At 54.7% G+C, this 14,466-nt stretch overlaps 4 protein-coding genes across 7 annotated transcripts; 2 read left to right on the top strand and 2 right to left on the bottom strand.

Moving 5' to 3' along the window:
- Window positions 1–142: 142 nt before the first annotated feature.
- wdr82 (WD repeat domain 82) lies at window positions 143–3,529 on the bottom strand. The gene is made up of 9 exons (XM_086149573.1): window positions 3,137–3,529; window positions 2,415–2,512; window positions 1,804–1,870; window positions 1,611–1,710; window positions 1,395–1,511; window positions 1,155–1,310; window positions 760–829; window positions 534–676; window positions 143–331 (listed from the first exon to the last, which is right to left on the bottom strand). The coding sequence occupies exons 1-9, from the start codon at window positions 3,295–3,297 to the stop codon at window positions 302–304; spliced, it is 942 nt and encodes a 313-aa protein (XP_086005699.1). The 5' UTR covers window positions 3,298–3,529; the 3' UTR covers window positions 143–301.
- Window positions 2,528–7,415, top strand: glyctk (glycerate kinase). Of its 3 annotated transcripts, none has more exons than XM_086149563.1 (5): window positions 2,528–2,638; window positions 4,994–5,375; window positions 5,457–5,608; window positions 5,685–5,860; window positions 5,938–7,415. In XM_086149563.1, exons 1-5 carry the CDS (start codon window positions 2,620–2,622, stop codon window positions 6,808–6,810), a joined length of 1,602 nt encoding a protein of 533 aa, XP_086005689.1. In that variant the 5' UTR covers window positions 2,528–2,619; the 3' UTR covers window positions 6,811–7,415. The 3 variants fall into 3 exon arrangements, with proteins under 3 accessions (XP_086005689.1, XP_086005691.1, XP_086005692.1); XM_086149565.1 differs by lacking the exon at window positions 2,528–2,638 and adding an exon at window positions 3,752–3,875 and having other exon boundaries at window positions 4,989–5,375; XM_086149566.1 differs by lacking the exon at window positions 2,528–2,638 and adding an exon at window positions 4,498–4,618.
- Window positions 7,416–7,663: 248 nt separating this feature from the next.
- On the bottom strand, window positions 7,664–9,218 carry tcta (T cell leukemia translocation altered). Of its 2 annotated transcripts, none has more exons than XM_086149575.1 (3): window positions 8,871–9,215; window positions 8,736–8,787; window positions 7,664–8,029 (listed from the first exon to the last, which is right to left on the bottom strand). In XM_086149575.1, the coding sequence occupies exons 1-3, from the start codon at window positions 9,079–9,081 to the stop codon at window positions 7,987–7,989; spliced, it is 306 nt and encodes a 101-aa protein (XP_086005701.1). In that variant the 5' UTR covers window positions 9,082–9,215; the 3' UTR covers window positions 7,664–7,986. The 2 variants fall into 2 exon arrangements, with proteins under 2 accessions (XP_086005701.1, XP_086005702.1); XM_086149576.1 differs by lacking the exon at window positions 7,664–8,029 and adding an exon at window positions 8,108–8,551 and having other exon boundaries at window positions 8,871–9,218.
- An 842-nt stretch (window positions 9,219–10,060) lies between these two features.
- mon1bb (MON1 secretory trafficking family member Bb) lies at window positions 10,061–14,225 on the top strand. The gene is made up of 6 exons (XM_086149567.1): window positions 10,061–10,185; window positions 10,645–10,739; window positions 10,820–11,377; window positions 11,565–12,357; window positions 12,776–12,923; window positions 13,176–14,225. The coding sequence occupies exons 2-6, from the start codon at window positions 10,661–10,663 to the stop codon at window positions 13,401–13,403; spliced, it is 1,806 nt and encodes a 601-aa protein (XP_086005693.1). The 5' UTR covers window positions 10,061–10,185; window positions 10,645–10,660; the 3' UTR covers window positions 13,404–14,225.
- The last annotated feature ends 241 nt before the right edge of the window (window positions 14,226–14,466 follow it).

The following is a 14,466-nucleotide window of genomic DNA, read 5'->3' on the forward strand; positions in this document are numbered from 1 at the left end:
CTGACCAACATCTTTGGGGGAGGATCTGAAGGTGTGTCGGAGAACGGTGGATTCCTCGCTGTTTGACAAGAAGTAGCCTTGAGGACCTGCTGGGTTTTATCTCCGACCAACAGGATGCCACAAAAGAAGACCAACACCCCGAGCTTACAAATTATATTTTAATGTAGAACAACAATATAAAAAAGAATAGACAAACCATCTAGTTCTGCAAAGTGAATTATTTACAAGGGTAGTCTGGACTTCACCCCCAGCCCACAGTGCTGGCTATGCTGACCCCTATTGGTCAGGCTGGAACCGGGCTTTAGTCGTCGATGGTCGGTAGCCAGAAGGCCTGGAAGGTAAGATGACAAAGTTAGTGTCAGTGTCTGATAGAACGTCAGCCTTTCTCTTCCCAGCCTAGGGTCTGCAGCCTCAGGCATCCCTGTCCGCTGCTGCAACGAGCAAAAGACCTTGTCATCTTTGGACATAACTTGAGGCCGGGGAAGTCTGATTCTCAAAGCTTCATAAAGAAACACCTGACACCCTGGACCCACCATGTTGGAGCAGGCACTGGCAAAGGTCATGAACTTGGGGTTGAACTGCAGGCAGGTGATGGGCCCGGTGTGCTTCCCGTCCAACAGGGCCACTTTCATGCCGCTCTCAGCGTTCCATACGTGGATTTTCCCGTCCTCAGAACCTTAAACATGAAAGCAGACCAACCATGAGAGCGGAACGTATGATAATTTTTCTGTCTGTGTGTTTGTGCAGAGAGCCACCTACCGATCATAACAAACTGGGAGTCGGGTGTAAATGAAGCTTCCAGAGTTACACCTTTGTTGTTGTTGTAGCCCTGCAGGTAAACCAGCGGCGCTGTTAACACACACACACACTCAGGACCCCCGGGGTTAACATCAAACTCTGATGTGTGTGTGTGTGTGTGTGTGTGTGTGTGTTCCATCTGACAGGCAGCAGGGAGAAGCAGATCTGGCTTTACGACAGTATTTGGACAGAACCTTCTGCCCCCCATGATGTGGTTTGTGGCCTTCAATAAGTCACACACCAAAGGGAAAACCTACCCACATGGACACTCAACAGTTGTGTGTGTGTGTGTGTGTGTGTTCTCTTTCAGAGCAGGGGGCATCCCCTCAAAGCCCTGAGTTCCAGTCTCCACTTACCCCGAAAGAATGGAGGACGGCACCCTTGAACGCGTCCAGGATGCGGAGAGCTCCTCCATTGGTAGAGAGCAAAATGAGCTTCCCGTCGTTGCTGAACTTGAGTCCCGTCCACTCACAAGTCCGGTCATACTGGAGCTTGAAGGTGGCAAAGGGACCCTGTGGACCAGAGGAACTGGGATTAATGAGTCGTGCTCCGTCTCGATGCTGGAAGGGTTCCTTCGGTCTCCCGGTCCTTCTCACCTTATCGAAGGAGCGCAAATCGTACAGTTTAACCATCTCTGAATTTATTCCCGCAGCAAAAATGAGACCCTCAGGGTCAAAGGAGCACACTGGCTTCCCCTGCAGGTGCATTAGACCCTAGAATGGACAGGCAACACGGTCACATCCTGAAACACAAGACCCCCCAGGACAGTAACACCCCGGGAATGAGAGAATAACAAGGAGCAAGGGTCAGACCTGGCAGTTGGGCGAGCGCAGATCCCACAGTCGGATGGTTTTATCTAAAGAGCCGGAGATGAAGGTGTCATCCACAGGGGACATGGACAAGGACGTCACTCTGGACACAGAATGAAGGCAAGATGTCAAAGTTGAGCTCAGCAGGCAAGTGGACTACAGGGAGCGATGGCGAGAGGGTTGATCTACTCCTCACCTCTTGTTGTGACCGGGGAAATAGCGAATGTACTTGTTGTCGTGAAGGGACAGGTATCGGATGGTATCTTAAGGAGCGACAAAGCCACATTTAACAGTGGGGTGAACACCAGTGGACATGATAAAAAAAACAAAAACAAATGGACGATCGTGAGCGGCAGCTGCGGGTCAGCTGAGTGGACTCAACCCTGGGCAAGGCAGTCACTTGTACAGTTAGCTCCTGTATGGGGCAGAATCACAGACCCTAAAACTGTACAAACAACTACCTCAGACCAGAGTGAGTGGCGTTCGGCTCACAGCCGGCGCAGGTCTGCAGGGGGACGGCATCACATAAGGATCAATCTGCGTACACAAGACACTCAACAAAACTGACACACCAGGAAAAAATGCTGTGATATCACTGATGTACAACTGCAGTGTTCACATTATCATAACGCTGTGTGTCACAATATTTTCAGTACCGTTGTACTGTGACAGCTCTCATGTGCATTACTGTGCCCTTCAGTTTTCTCTCCATTCAGTGAAAAACATCCCATTGTGTTGCGGTCTTCATTTAAAGTCGTCATGAATTGCGCACAATCTGGTGAACAGCACCTGCGGTCCAGAACATACCATCTATCTTGTTGGAGCTGTAGACCACCGTGTTTGCAGCGTGTGTGTACCGGATCAAGTCCACCCCATACTTCTTACTGTAGAGGGTCCTCTTGGGTCTGCCAGACAGAGAGAGAGAAAGCTCAGATGATCTGAAGACAAGATTTTGCACTAACAAGTTCAGGATGTTTGAACCCGAGGCAAACACGATCACAAGCTCCATGAAATGCAGGACTTCATTTTAGGTGAGCAGCAAACTCCATGTTGGTTCTGTTACCCAGTGAGAGTCCATGTTAGCTGATAAAGCAGAACCACAGATGATGTGAAAGTGGAGTTAAGCAGGTGAGATCTGAAGGAAACCCACTCGTGTTCTGACCTCCAGCCAGAGGAGCATCTTCCTTTTCAACGAGCTTATTCATTTCTGGTCTAAAACAACACCATATCAGCGGCCATTTCGCCACAGAATATATGTTTATATAGATGTTGCTTTTTTGCAATGGTAGCGGTAGAAGAGCAGCTAGTAGCTAAGACAATCCGGCGGCTGGCGGCAAAGGCCTAGCTAGCCGAACCGACAAATAGCGGTTAGCAGAAAGCGGTTGGCTAGCGGCTAGCAGAGAGCGGTTGGCTAGCGGCTAGCAGAAGGCGGTTGGCTAACAGGCGGCGTTTAGCTAGCGGTCTAGCAGACAGCAGGTTAGCTAGCGGCGGTCCAAAACAAGCCCGGTGGCGGGGGCGGGCGGCCTTACTTCCCCTCCTGGCAGTCGTATAGCACCAGGGAGTCGTCGTCGCTGCTTGAGATGATCGTCTCTCCGTTCGAGCTGAAGTCGAAGCAGTTGATTTTGTCCGAGTTTTCGCGGAAAACCTTGGCGACCCTGAAGCTCCGCAGCACATTGTCTGTCAGCTTCATGATGGCTGCCGGCGGACGGGCCTCCCTCTTCGCGCTCTCCGGCCCGCGGTTTTCGCTCCTTACGGCCTCCTCATCGACGCCCGCCGGCCCGCGGCTCCGTTCTCGCTTCTTAACTTAAAAGCTATCGGCGGTGTTGGAACTTCAGCAGGGCCCGCGGAGCGGCGGCGGCTCTACGGCAGCAGGGAGGGAAACGCGCACCGCCCTCGCCACGTCGGTTACGCGCATATTCATCACAACTGACGCGCGCGGGCGTCAGAAACCACGTGACTACGGAGTTATCGCGATGCCGCAAATCCCCACCAGGGGGCGGTGGTCACGTGTTTAGCGGAGTGGCGGCCCCCTGCGGGTCCCCAGCACCGCCGACCCTAACCCCTGGCCGGACACACAAACAGAACCGGCAGCGCTTCAGCCGGTTCCGATCCCGGTCCCCACTGGAGTTAGACCCGTCCTGCACTTCTGTGCTTTCTTTTCCCGCCATTTTTTCCGGGACAGAGCCGCTCCCTTCCCGTCCGGACTTCCGAGCGAAGACAAGAACCTCCCGGAAGAGGATGGAGATCTGATTTCAACAGAAGGAAGATCTCAGGTTTGTTTCGCGTGTGGAAACTTTTTCTCGAATTCGGGTTCGACGTTGACTTTCTCAGGCTTTTCGACGGGAACAACCCCGAACCTGGACCAGATCCAGAACCTACAGGCTCTCCTTGCAGAGACTTTGTCTTCAGGTACGGGCTGTCAGAAGGTCCAAACCCTGCAGCTCAAGAGTTTCATCTGGGTCCAAGCTGCTCTGTTGATCCTGAGAAGGTATCTGATTGGGACCTCTGTAGAACCTGTGGAGGGAAGTTCTGGCTGACCCCCCCCCCCCCCAAAAAAAATACACATGGAGCAGTGCTTGATGGGGCCGAGGCCGTCCTGATTCTGAGGAGGTTCTGGGCCAACGTGAACCACGGTTGGACTTTTGAGTTCCTGAGTGTCCTCTCACTCAGTGTGTCCAGCTCAGTGTGGACCGGCACTGGGCCGTGCACGTGGGGTCAGTGTAGACTGGCATTGATGCACCAGCATGTTCACACTTTTGTTGAGCGCGGTGGCCGCAGGAGGCTGCAGCCCACTGTTGATCTGCGTGTCCCGTGACACGTCCGGGTCAATCATTACCTACAGGGTACACGGCCCCCCCGGCTCTCCTGTTCCACCCACAGTTGTGCATTTGAGTGCTGAGCAGCGACGCTGGTGACAGGCTTCTACAGGCATCTGTGTCCGACAAGCAGACGGGTGGGCAGACCAGAGGCGACCTGAGGGCCCGTGGGTGTCACTGTCGGTGGAAGCATAGGTCAGGCTTGAGATGTTTCAGTCTGTGTAAGAGCAGGGTGGGTGGAGGAGTCCCTGACGTGGACCCAGGTCAGCTCCCCCGGGTGGGACTTTAAACCCACGGCAGTGTTACTACACTCATTCTCCATGGCAACACTCAGGGTGAAGGACCAGCGTTTGTTCCCTGTTCTCTGTCCATGTGCTGGTGTTTAATGCTCCTCCCTGGATCACAGAGGTTTCCCCCCGTCGGACGTGGTTCTTCAGGTTCTCTGTGGGCCAGGCTTTCTCGCAGCAAGAGAAACACCTGTGACATCCGGCAGAAGTGGTTTGCTGCCCCCTTCAGACATACTTTGTTTAAACTGTCGTTGCTGTCTCCTGTTCACCCTCTCCACCTCAGGAGGCTCCTGCTCCCACCGTGAAGACTCCATGGCTCGCGTCCTTTCTCTCTTCCGGCAGCACCCTTTGCTCTCCCTGGCGAGGACGCAGGCCACGCCCCGCACCATGTCGCTGGACTCCCGCGCACGCGAGGTGTTTGCGGCAGCCGTGGAGGCGGTGCGGCCAGACACGGTGGTGCGGCGGAGCGTGGAGCGTGAGAAGGACGCCGTCGTCATCGGCGGGCACCGCTTCGCGCTCGCACACAACCTGCACCTGGTGGGCTTTGGAAAGGCCGTCCTGGGGATGGCCTCGGAGGTGGAGAGGATCCTAGGGGACCACCTGGTGAAGGGGGTCGTGAGCGTGCCCAGCGGGATCCGGGAGATGTTGCTCCAAAACGGGAAGACGTAAGCACTGCGCTGGGTATCTTCTCAGAAGGGGGTCGGTGGACGGCGAACCGGGCTAAGCGCTCCTGTCTGTCATGGCAGCCACCTGCTGCTGAAAGAGAACAGCTCCATCAGGGTGGTGGAGGGCGGCAAACACAACCTGCCGGACGAAGATGCCCTGAGGGCAGCGGAGGAGATCGGCCGGCTGGCGAGCGACCTGTCGGAGCAGGAACTATTGCTGGTGCTGATTTCAGGTGACGGAAAAATCCTGCGCCCGATAGTCCGCTGAGTGTGGGTGCGGTTGCCTGACCCCGTGATGACCCCATCCAGGTGGAGGCTCCGCTCTGCTCCCTGCTCCCGTCCCACCGGTGTCCCTGCGGGAGAAGCTGGAGGTCACGCGCAGGCTGGCCGCCGCCGGCGCCACCATCCAGGAGCTGAACACTGTCCGTCGGGCCCTGTCTGTGCTGAAGGGTGGAGGTCTGGCCCGCTGCGCCCACCCGGCCCAGGTGAGCCTTCTTCTGCTCGCCGTGGATGGGTTGCCACTGGTCCACACTATCTCTCACCCTCCGCCGGGTCTCCTCAGGTGGTGGCGCTGATATTGTCTGATGTGATCGGGGATCCAGTGGACCTGATAGCGAGCGGCCCCACCGCCGGTGGCGAGCGGCGGCCCGAGGAGGCGCGGGCAGTACTGGAGCGGTACGAGCTGTTGGCCTCCGTCCCGGCCTCGGTGAGGGACGTTCTCTGGCAAGCGGAGGACAAGGACAAGACGGCTCCTCCGGGACGAGTGCACAACGTCGTGATCGGCTCCAACGGCGCAGCGTTGCAGTCGGCGGGGCGCCGTGCGCGAGAGCTGGGCTTCCGTCCTGTCGTGATGTCACCGGGGGTGTGCGGGGATGTCAGGTCGGTGGCCCGTCTCTACGGCCTCCTGGCCCGCTTCGCCTGCGCTCCGGGGGAGCCCCCCCCGGAGGTGGCCGCCGAGCTGCTGGAGCTGGGTCCCGTGGTCGGGGTGGAGACCTGGGACCTGCACCGCACCATGCAGGTCCTCAGTGAGGGCCGCGCACAGGAGTGGGGCGCCACCTGCCTACTGGCGGGAGGCGAGCCCACCGTGGAGCTGACGGGCAAAGGTCGGGGGGGTAGAAACCAGGAGCTGGCCATGCGAGTGGGCCTGGAGCTCAGAGGCCTGGAGCTCCCGCCCCAGGGTCCCGTCTTTCTGAGCGGAGGAACCGATGGCCAGGACGGACCCACCAAAGCGGCCGGCGCCGTCACTGACGCGGGGCTGTCCGAGGAGGCTCGGGCCCAGGGGCTGGACATCCGCTCTGCCCTCGCCGACAACGATTCATTCACCTTCTTCACGGGCCTCTCCGGTGGTCGGCGCCTGCTCTTACCTGGCCTGACCTGCACCAACGTGATGGACGTGCACGTCCTCCTGACACCACCTGCCCCTGTGAACGTGTGACAGCCCAGAGCTTCTGCGTCGGGACGGGGTTTCACCTCCATCTGGGAACGTCTCCAGCACATTCTGCCGTTTTTAATCCAACGGCAACTTCAGCGAGTCCTCACGTTCTGCTCGTGAAGCTTCACGGACCCAACAGAATACCCTACAACTCCACAGGTTTACGGCAGGAAGGGAGGAGCTGCTGTAGGATGAGGTCTCCACCACAAGCAGAATTGGTTTAATGAACCTTCAGGTGTTTGGTATCCTTCAGCTTCTTTGGAAACCACAGGGTGATGTTCTCTGCAGATGTTCTCTGCTGGATCTTCATCCACATTACCAAATATCACTCATCCTTTCTTGCCAGCACTGACTTAACATCTCCACAGCTCACATGTAAGCCGTCCCTTTGGCTTATTGCACTGTCCCCTAACCCAAGAACTCCAGCTGCCTGGGATGATGATGCGCCTTTGGGATTCAGCCCTTGAGAGGAGGTCATCCTTCTGTACCATCTCCAGGCTACTTTTTTATCTGTACTAGCTTTGTGGCAGCCTTAGCTTCTGGAGCTCCTCTGATTGTGCAAATGACCATGTTTCCTAAGAAATAAAAAAACCTCCATCCAACAAAAACACGTTTCACCACTTCATGACTGTTGGAATGCATCTCAAGCCCCGACAGACACTTTAGGTGTGGCTGTGAAAACATCACGCTGCTTCGGATGCAGGAGGAGACACGGAAATCTGGACCCTGTATCTGCCCAGGAGAACTTTTCAACTATTTTGTGACTAGAAGCATCTTAGGAGTTTCAGGAGCCTCCTGGCCAACCTGTGCCAGGATTTTGCAGGTATTATAACACTTGACTGCAGATCAAACATTACACATTTCGTCCAGGTTTATTTGAATAAAAACACTTTGTAACTTCATGTCAGGACGTGTTCGTCAGGACCAGTCAGCATCTCCAGGAAGCGAAGCCCGGAGGTCACATGTTCGCACGTGGCGTCCCGTCAAACGGCAGCTTAGTGGAAAAACTCCAGCCACGACCATCGATATGCATGTGTCCCATCTTCATCGGGCTCCTGTCCAGGTGGCGGTGAGGACCCCTCCCCGAGGTCAAAGCATGCAGATGGAAGTACGACTTTTCCGCACGGTTGGTTCCTCCAGGAAAGTGTGGAGGAAATCTTAAGCACGGCGGTGGAGGGGTTAGTCTCGGTGAGCCTTCGGGGAGTCCCTCGCTGCACTGTCCCTGCAAACGCCACAGATGAAGACATTCACACAGCGGCCTGGAAGCCCACCCCCCATCAATAACAGTCCTAGGTCCAAGTGTTTATCTGCACCAAGCTCAGTTTAATCTAATCCAACTAAACAAACAGGGAAGGGGATGAGTTCAAGGTTCGACACAGGGCTACATTCATGTTGAAATATATTACAACATATATAGATATTTAGCTATATATACATAAACTAACCTAAGACGTTAAAAGAGCGTTGGCCTGAATGAAAGTAAAGACATGGAAAACACGAGGGCAGAGATGAAGATATGGAGATCAGGAATGAACCCAGCAAAAGACAGCGCATGTTAGAAGTCACACTGTGATGGTTTGGACATGGACAGAGGGGGGGATGGTGAAGATCTGGGTGGAAGGTCACGGAGGTTGGAGCTGCAGGGCATGAGGTCTAGGATTAAACCAGGAAGGTGAGGACGAGATGGAGGCAGATGAAAGGAGCAGCTCAAAGGATAAGAAGATGAAGAAGAACCTCCAAACACCTTGTGGAAAATGACATAACTTGATCTGAAGATTGATGATCTGTTTGAATATGTGTGATATATCTCTCTCTCTCTCACACACACACACACACACACACACACTCCCTAGCTGTGTCTTGAGTCAGCAGGACGTGGAAAAGCCAGGAAACGTCGACAGGTGAACGCAGGACAGAAGGTCACCTACCATCCGCTGAGGCGAGGAGCTGCATCAGGTGTCCCCCCGTTCTGCCCGGAGCCTAGACAAACACGAAGGGGTTAGCTTCTGAGGCTAGTCGCTCCGCGCCCGGGTCGGTTCCGGTACCGGTGTCGGTGTACTCACCCTGCCGATAGTACATATCGTTCACCGTGTTCCCGTAGACCTTCCAGGCGAAGTGAATGGCGACGAGGCTGAAGACCAGCCAGCTGAGGAGGATCTTGAAGATGGAGACTCTCATGTCGTTGGTGAGCCAGTCTTCCACAAACTCCGACAAAAACGACAGACAGCCGTCGGCGATGCGGGACAGGAACTCGAAGTCCCAGGGTTCCTCCATGTTCTTATGGGTTCTACAGGGAGCCTTGGGTGCTCAGAATCCGAGGGGTCCTTCCACAAACATGGCTCTACCGGAGGCTCCTAGCATAATTACTAGCATAGCTACCTGCTAGCAAAGCTAACTGCTAGCATAGCTAACTGCTAGCATAACAACAAGCGTTGGAGTTCTTCTTCTCCACTATTTATTTGTTTCACATCCGCGCCTGCTGCCATCTAGCGGCCCGGAGGTGTAACGCCAGAGGGACGGTTCTGGGAGATTCGGTGTCCATTATGGAATGGATTGTGTTGTCTTTATGGAGCTATCGAATATGTAAAATTATGTTTGACTGATGAATAAATAGATTCAAAACTGTATCATCCTCTCTCCGACAGGACGAAGACAACGTCAACGACAAGGGGAAGGGTGATAGGAAGCAGGCAATGAGTCGGTGCTGTTTGAAAAACAATTTTTGTTTTGGTAAGGGGTGGGAACTTTAGCTGCCTTGTATAGTCGGTTTTCCCACCTGCCGTTACTCCTCTTCGCTCAGAGGAAGGGTCGAGTTACGTGTTGTGCCCTACCAGTTTTCATTAAGTAAACACAGGTCTATTTATGTTCCTACAACTGATGCATCATGGGAAATTTCATGTCCACTAAATCTTCCATTCGCTGCCCTATATTATGCTTACTGTTTTGTGCTGTTCTGTGTTACGAACATATTTTCAAACTATCTGGCTTCAAAGAAACAATTAACAGGGAAACGCATTTCCTTTCTATTCACCTGACAACAAACCCCGGATCCGAATGAAAAATCCTAACACTCAAACAGATGATCTGGCAGTATCAGAGTGGGTGACCGTGAAATCTTCGTCCTGTCATTGTTGCGGGTCACAGATGTTTGCGTGTTTTCAGCCTCGCCTGCTTCTGCTGGTGCTGGGGCTTCACGTGACGTCATACAAGGGGCGGGACCAAAAGATGCTGAGTTGAGCGGTCTGATTGGTCAGCGTGCCTGCCCGTCACAGATCCCGGATGTGCGCTGCGGAAGCGACGCCGCTTGTTTTCCTCCGACCCGCCGGTGAGAGTTCATGTTGCGCGGCAGGAATTCGACGTCTCCACGCCACGTTGGCCGTGAGTGAGATTATCTTTTCATCCTCTTTTGTTTCAGTTCAGAAAGGGTTCTGCCGACGGGTTCGGCGGCCGGGGACTCGGCGTCTGGGTCGCCTGCTAGCATATTATGCTAGCTCCTCCGCTGCCGAGTCTTAGCGCAAATGTTTATCTTCGTCTGAGAATGAATGGATGAAGGTCCCGCGGGGGAGCTTATCGCCTGTACCCGGGTCATCCTCCGCGCTGTGTGTGTGTGTGTGTGTGTGTGTGTGTGTGTGTGTGTGTGTTTCGCTCGGATTCCTGAGGGTTCAGTATCCGAGAGTCGTCGTGTTTTCCCGGCGTCATGTGACCGGACTCTGCGATAATCGACGCTATTCATGAGAGTCAGCCTGCCGCTTCCCTGGGAGCTGAAGCCGCTGCTCGGCCCGGGATCGGAGTGTGTGCCCAGTAGGACTCATCCGTGTCTCCTTTTTGGATCTCCAGTGACTGGAATGGTATCATGGAGGGAGAGGATCACCCAAAAGGAGAGACGCAGGGAGTGAGGATTTCCGATCCGCCTTCTGACAGCAATCCTCCCGGTAAACAACCACAGATTTCCCCTTTCCGGTATCTCTATTGTTCCCGTGTGGTGACCTGGATCTGTTTCGTCTCCTGGCAGTGGACACCTTGGCCACGTCCCTCTCTCTGCTTGGGAATCACATGTTCCCCGACCTGGTGGAGACAAGCGTCAATGACAGCCCCCCGGAAACCCTCCCCGCAGATGAGGAGCCTCCTGTGAATGACAAGCCCGTCTCCAGCCGGATAGCACCCGAGGAGACCGAGGGGATTGCAGACAGCGGCGTCCCTGGCCAGCCGGAGGAGCAGGGAAGTGAGGACGCCGCAGAAAATGACCAGAGCGACTCTGGGGAGTTTGTGGCAGCCGTTCTGGCCAAGGCTAAGCTGGAGGAGCAGGGTCTGGGCGTGAAAGGACGCTCGTCACCTCTGCTGGAGGCCGGCAGCCAGGAGTCCCCGCCGTTCGTGTCCCATCGCGATGAGGACGTGACGGCTGAGAGTTGGCGGCACCACAGGAAGCACGTGTTTGTCCTGAGCGAGGCAGGTAAACCCATCTACTCCCGATATGGCAGCGAGGAGGCCCTCTCTTCCACCATGGGGGTCATGATGGCCCTGGTCTCCTTCGTCCAGAGTGGAGACAACATCATCCGCTCCGTCTACTCAGGTGAGAAGAAGTACAGGCCTCAGAATCAGGCCTTACTGTGTGCATCTTTAGAAAGTAACACACACACACACACACATTCACTGGATTCATTGCTAGTGCTCTTATCAGATTTTTAGTGTGATGTGGAACGGTCCTGCAGATTGTCTAATGTGGCTGCTGTTTGTTTGCCTCCCCTCCCCCACGTCAGAGGAGCACACGGTGGTGTTCCTCCAGAAGGGGCCTCTGGTCCTGGTGTGTGTCTCCAGCAGCCGCCAGTCGGAGCAGCAGCTTCGGACGGAGCTCCTCTACGTCTACTACCAGATCATAAGCATGCTCACGCAGGCCAGCATATCGCGGATCTTCGAGCACAAGAAGAACTACGACCTGAGGAGGCTTTTGGCGGGATCCGAGAAGATCTTGGACGGCCTCCTGAACCTGGTGGACTCAGACCCCAGCTTCCTGCTGTCCGCCGTGCACTGCCTGCCCCTGGCGTCCTCTCTAAGGGACTCCCTCAGCCAGATCCTGCAGAAAGCGATCACCCCAAACCTCGTGTTCTCCATCCTCATTGCGAAGAACCAGCTGCTTACCATCGTCCAGGAGAAGACCGTCATCGAGGACACCAGGCTGGAGCCCGCTGATGTTCACCTCCTGCTAAACCTCATCGGGGCCTCCTCCGCCTTCCAGGCGGGGGAGATTTGGACTCCCATCTGTTTGCCCCTCTTCAACCCCGACTGTTACTTCTACGCCTACATCTCCTACCTGGACCCCCCGGAGTGTACCGTGTGTCTGCTGCTGCTCTCCACCGACAAGGAGGCTTTCTACGCCGTGGCCGAGTGCAAGAGGAAGATCGAGGAGGCCATGACGGCGCAGAACTCCCTCGGCCTCATCGCCAAAGCCCAGTCGTACAGCGTAAGCCAGGTTGGCGTCTCGGACCTCAGACACTTCATGTACAAACCCTTCGACGTCCCAGACAACCACCGCCAGCTCACCCAGTTCACCAGGTCTGTAGGACTCCTTGTCTGCTGTCATTCTTTGGCAGGTCTTATCTCAGCCAGGAGATTCATTCATAGACCTGGGGGAGGGGAGGGGGGTTTTACTAGAGAAAGGGTTCTCCACTGACGCTCCTCGGGATCCGTCAGGTACCGCCCCAGCCTACAGAAACGCTGATTCAATTTGAATTTCAGTCGGAAGCTGGGTCCCGGAAGACTGGCTGGGCTGGGATTGCTTCTGAAACATGTCTTTGTTCGGCGGAGATTGAAAACAACACGGGGAAAATCTGATTGTTTCCCCGCCTTCATGCCACTGCTTGTCCTTGGATATCTTCCCATGTAACCGGTGTGTGTGTGTGTATGTGTGTGTGTGTGTGCGCATGTGTGTGTGTGTTTGTGTGCGTGCGCGTGTGTGCATGTGTGCACACAGCCCAGAGATGGAGGCCCCGTACAGCAGTGAGGAGGAGAAGATGCGGCTGCTGGATCTCTATCGCTACATGCACAGTCGCATCCACAGCACTTCACGGCCCCTCAAGCTCATCTACCACGTCGCAGAGAGGGAAACACTACTCGCCTGGGTATGTGTGTATGTATGTGTGTGTGTGTGTGTGTGTGTGTGTGTGTGTTTGTAGAATAATGCATCACTGATAGCGTTGTGGGATTTTCTCACACATTACAAACCCCTCATTGTTTATGTTCCTTTACAAGCGGGAACTTTACATATTGGAGGAACCTGGATTCTTCACGTCCATGTGTGTGTGTGTGTGGGTGTACTGCGGAGTATAAAAACCTGTATCTGAGTAACAAAGTACTTCTGGTCCCGCCTGCAGGTGACCAGTAAGTTTGAGCTGTACACCTGCTTCAGCCCTCTGGTGACCAAGGCGTGCGCCATCACTGTGATCACCAAGCTCCTGCGGTGGATCAAGAAAGAGGAGGAGCGTCTGTTCATCAGGTACCCTCCCAAGTACTCCACCGCCCCCCACCCCAGCCGCAGCTCCCGAGGGGGGAAGTCGGACCAGCCGGACTCCACGGATAACGGCTTCCTGTCTCTGCTCTGAGCCGGGACCCTCAACCCCTGACGACCCCCTCCCCTCCGTCTGCCGTAGTTTGTACACTGGTACCCAGATCGTCCTGGACTCCCAGGTCCACAGGACCGGAAGCTTTGTTTGACACTAGTTCAGAAGATGTGGTAGGAGATCAGGTGGTCACACCCTTCTGTGGGGCCAGAGGTTTTTAGTATTGAACTGTGGTAAAAAAATATTTAAATGTTTTTATATTTTGTTACTGGAAGAGGAGACGTTTCCCTCACGGGTGGCGGACGCCTCGAGTAATGGCGACGCAGAGGACGTATCTGCTCAGGTTCATGCCAGGAGAACACCAGATGGTTTCTCCAGACGTCAGGGGAGCGCCGCCGCCGCCGCGCCAAACAGGACACGGCAGAATCAGTGTTTGTGTATTGAATTCCTCTGGAACTGGAAGAGCAAGGGGAACCGGAGAGGCCGGAAGTGTTCTCCAGACGCGCTGGAGGTTTCCTTCTCAGAAGACCTGCATTGACCGCAGTGACATCATCTCACCTGGATGCACACGTGACAGAAACTGAACTCGCTGTGGTTTCAAGCCACACCAAAAGACTCACTCCCTTATTTATTTATTCCTGCACCTCCAGCGTGGAAGCTCTCAGTATTCCAGCCTGGACACTCAGGCCTCCTCAGCAGGGCCCCGGGGACTCCTGCTCTTTTCTATGATTTGTAAAAATGCTCTAGAAACGGTAGCCTCCGGTCTCCTGTCCGTGTAGGTCTGAAGAGGAAGTCTGCTGTATGAACTGAACTCCCAGGCTGAGGGACAGGGAACCATCCTTTAATAAATACCTGATAGTTTTCTTTCCAGACTCCACCTTTTTTGTACGGTTTCTCCATCTACACCTGCAGAGGTCTAGATGAAGACCAGCCTCTGGGGGGGGGCTTAATGATTTCATGGAATTTACTTGCAAACCAAGGAAGCACATAGGCTCTGTGGTCCGGACCCAACTGCGAGAAGATTCCAGGTTCTAGTCTGGTGCCCGACTGGGTTCTCTTCAGGTTCTCCATGTTCCTTCCACAGTCCAAAAACAGTCGGCAGGTT

The sequence above is a fragment of the Fistularia commersonii genome, chromosome 7 (assembly GCF_037954325.1).
Source record: "Fistularia commersonii isolate RoL2024-O1a breed Wild chromosome 7, RoL_Fcom_v1.0, whole genome shotgun sequence".
Lineage (NCBI taxonomy): Eukaryota > Metazoa > Chordata > Actinopteri > Syngnathiformes > Fistulariidae > Fistularia > Fistularia commersonii.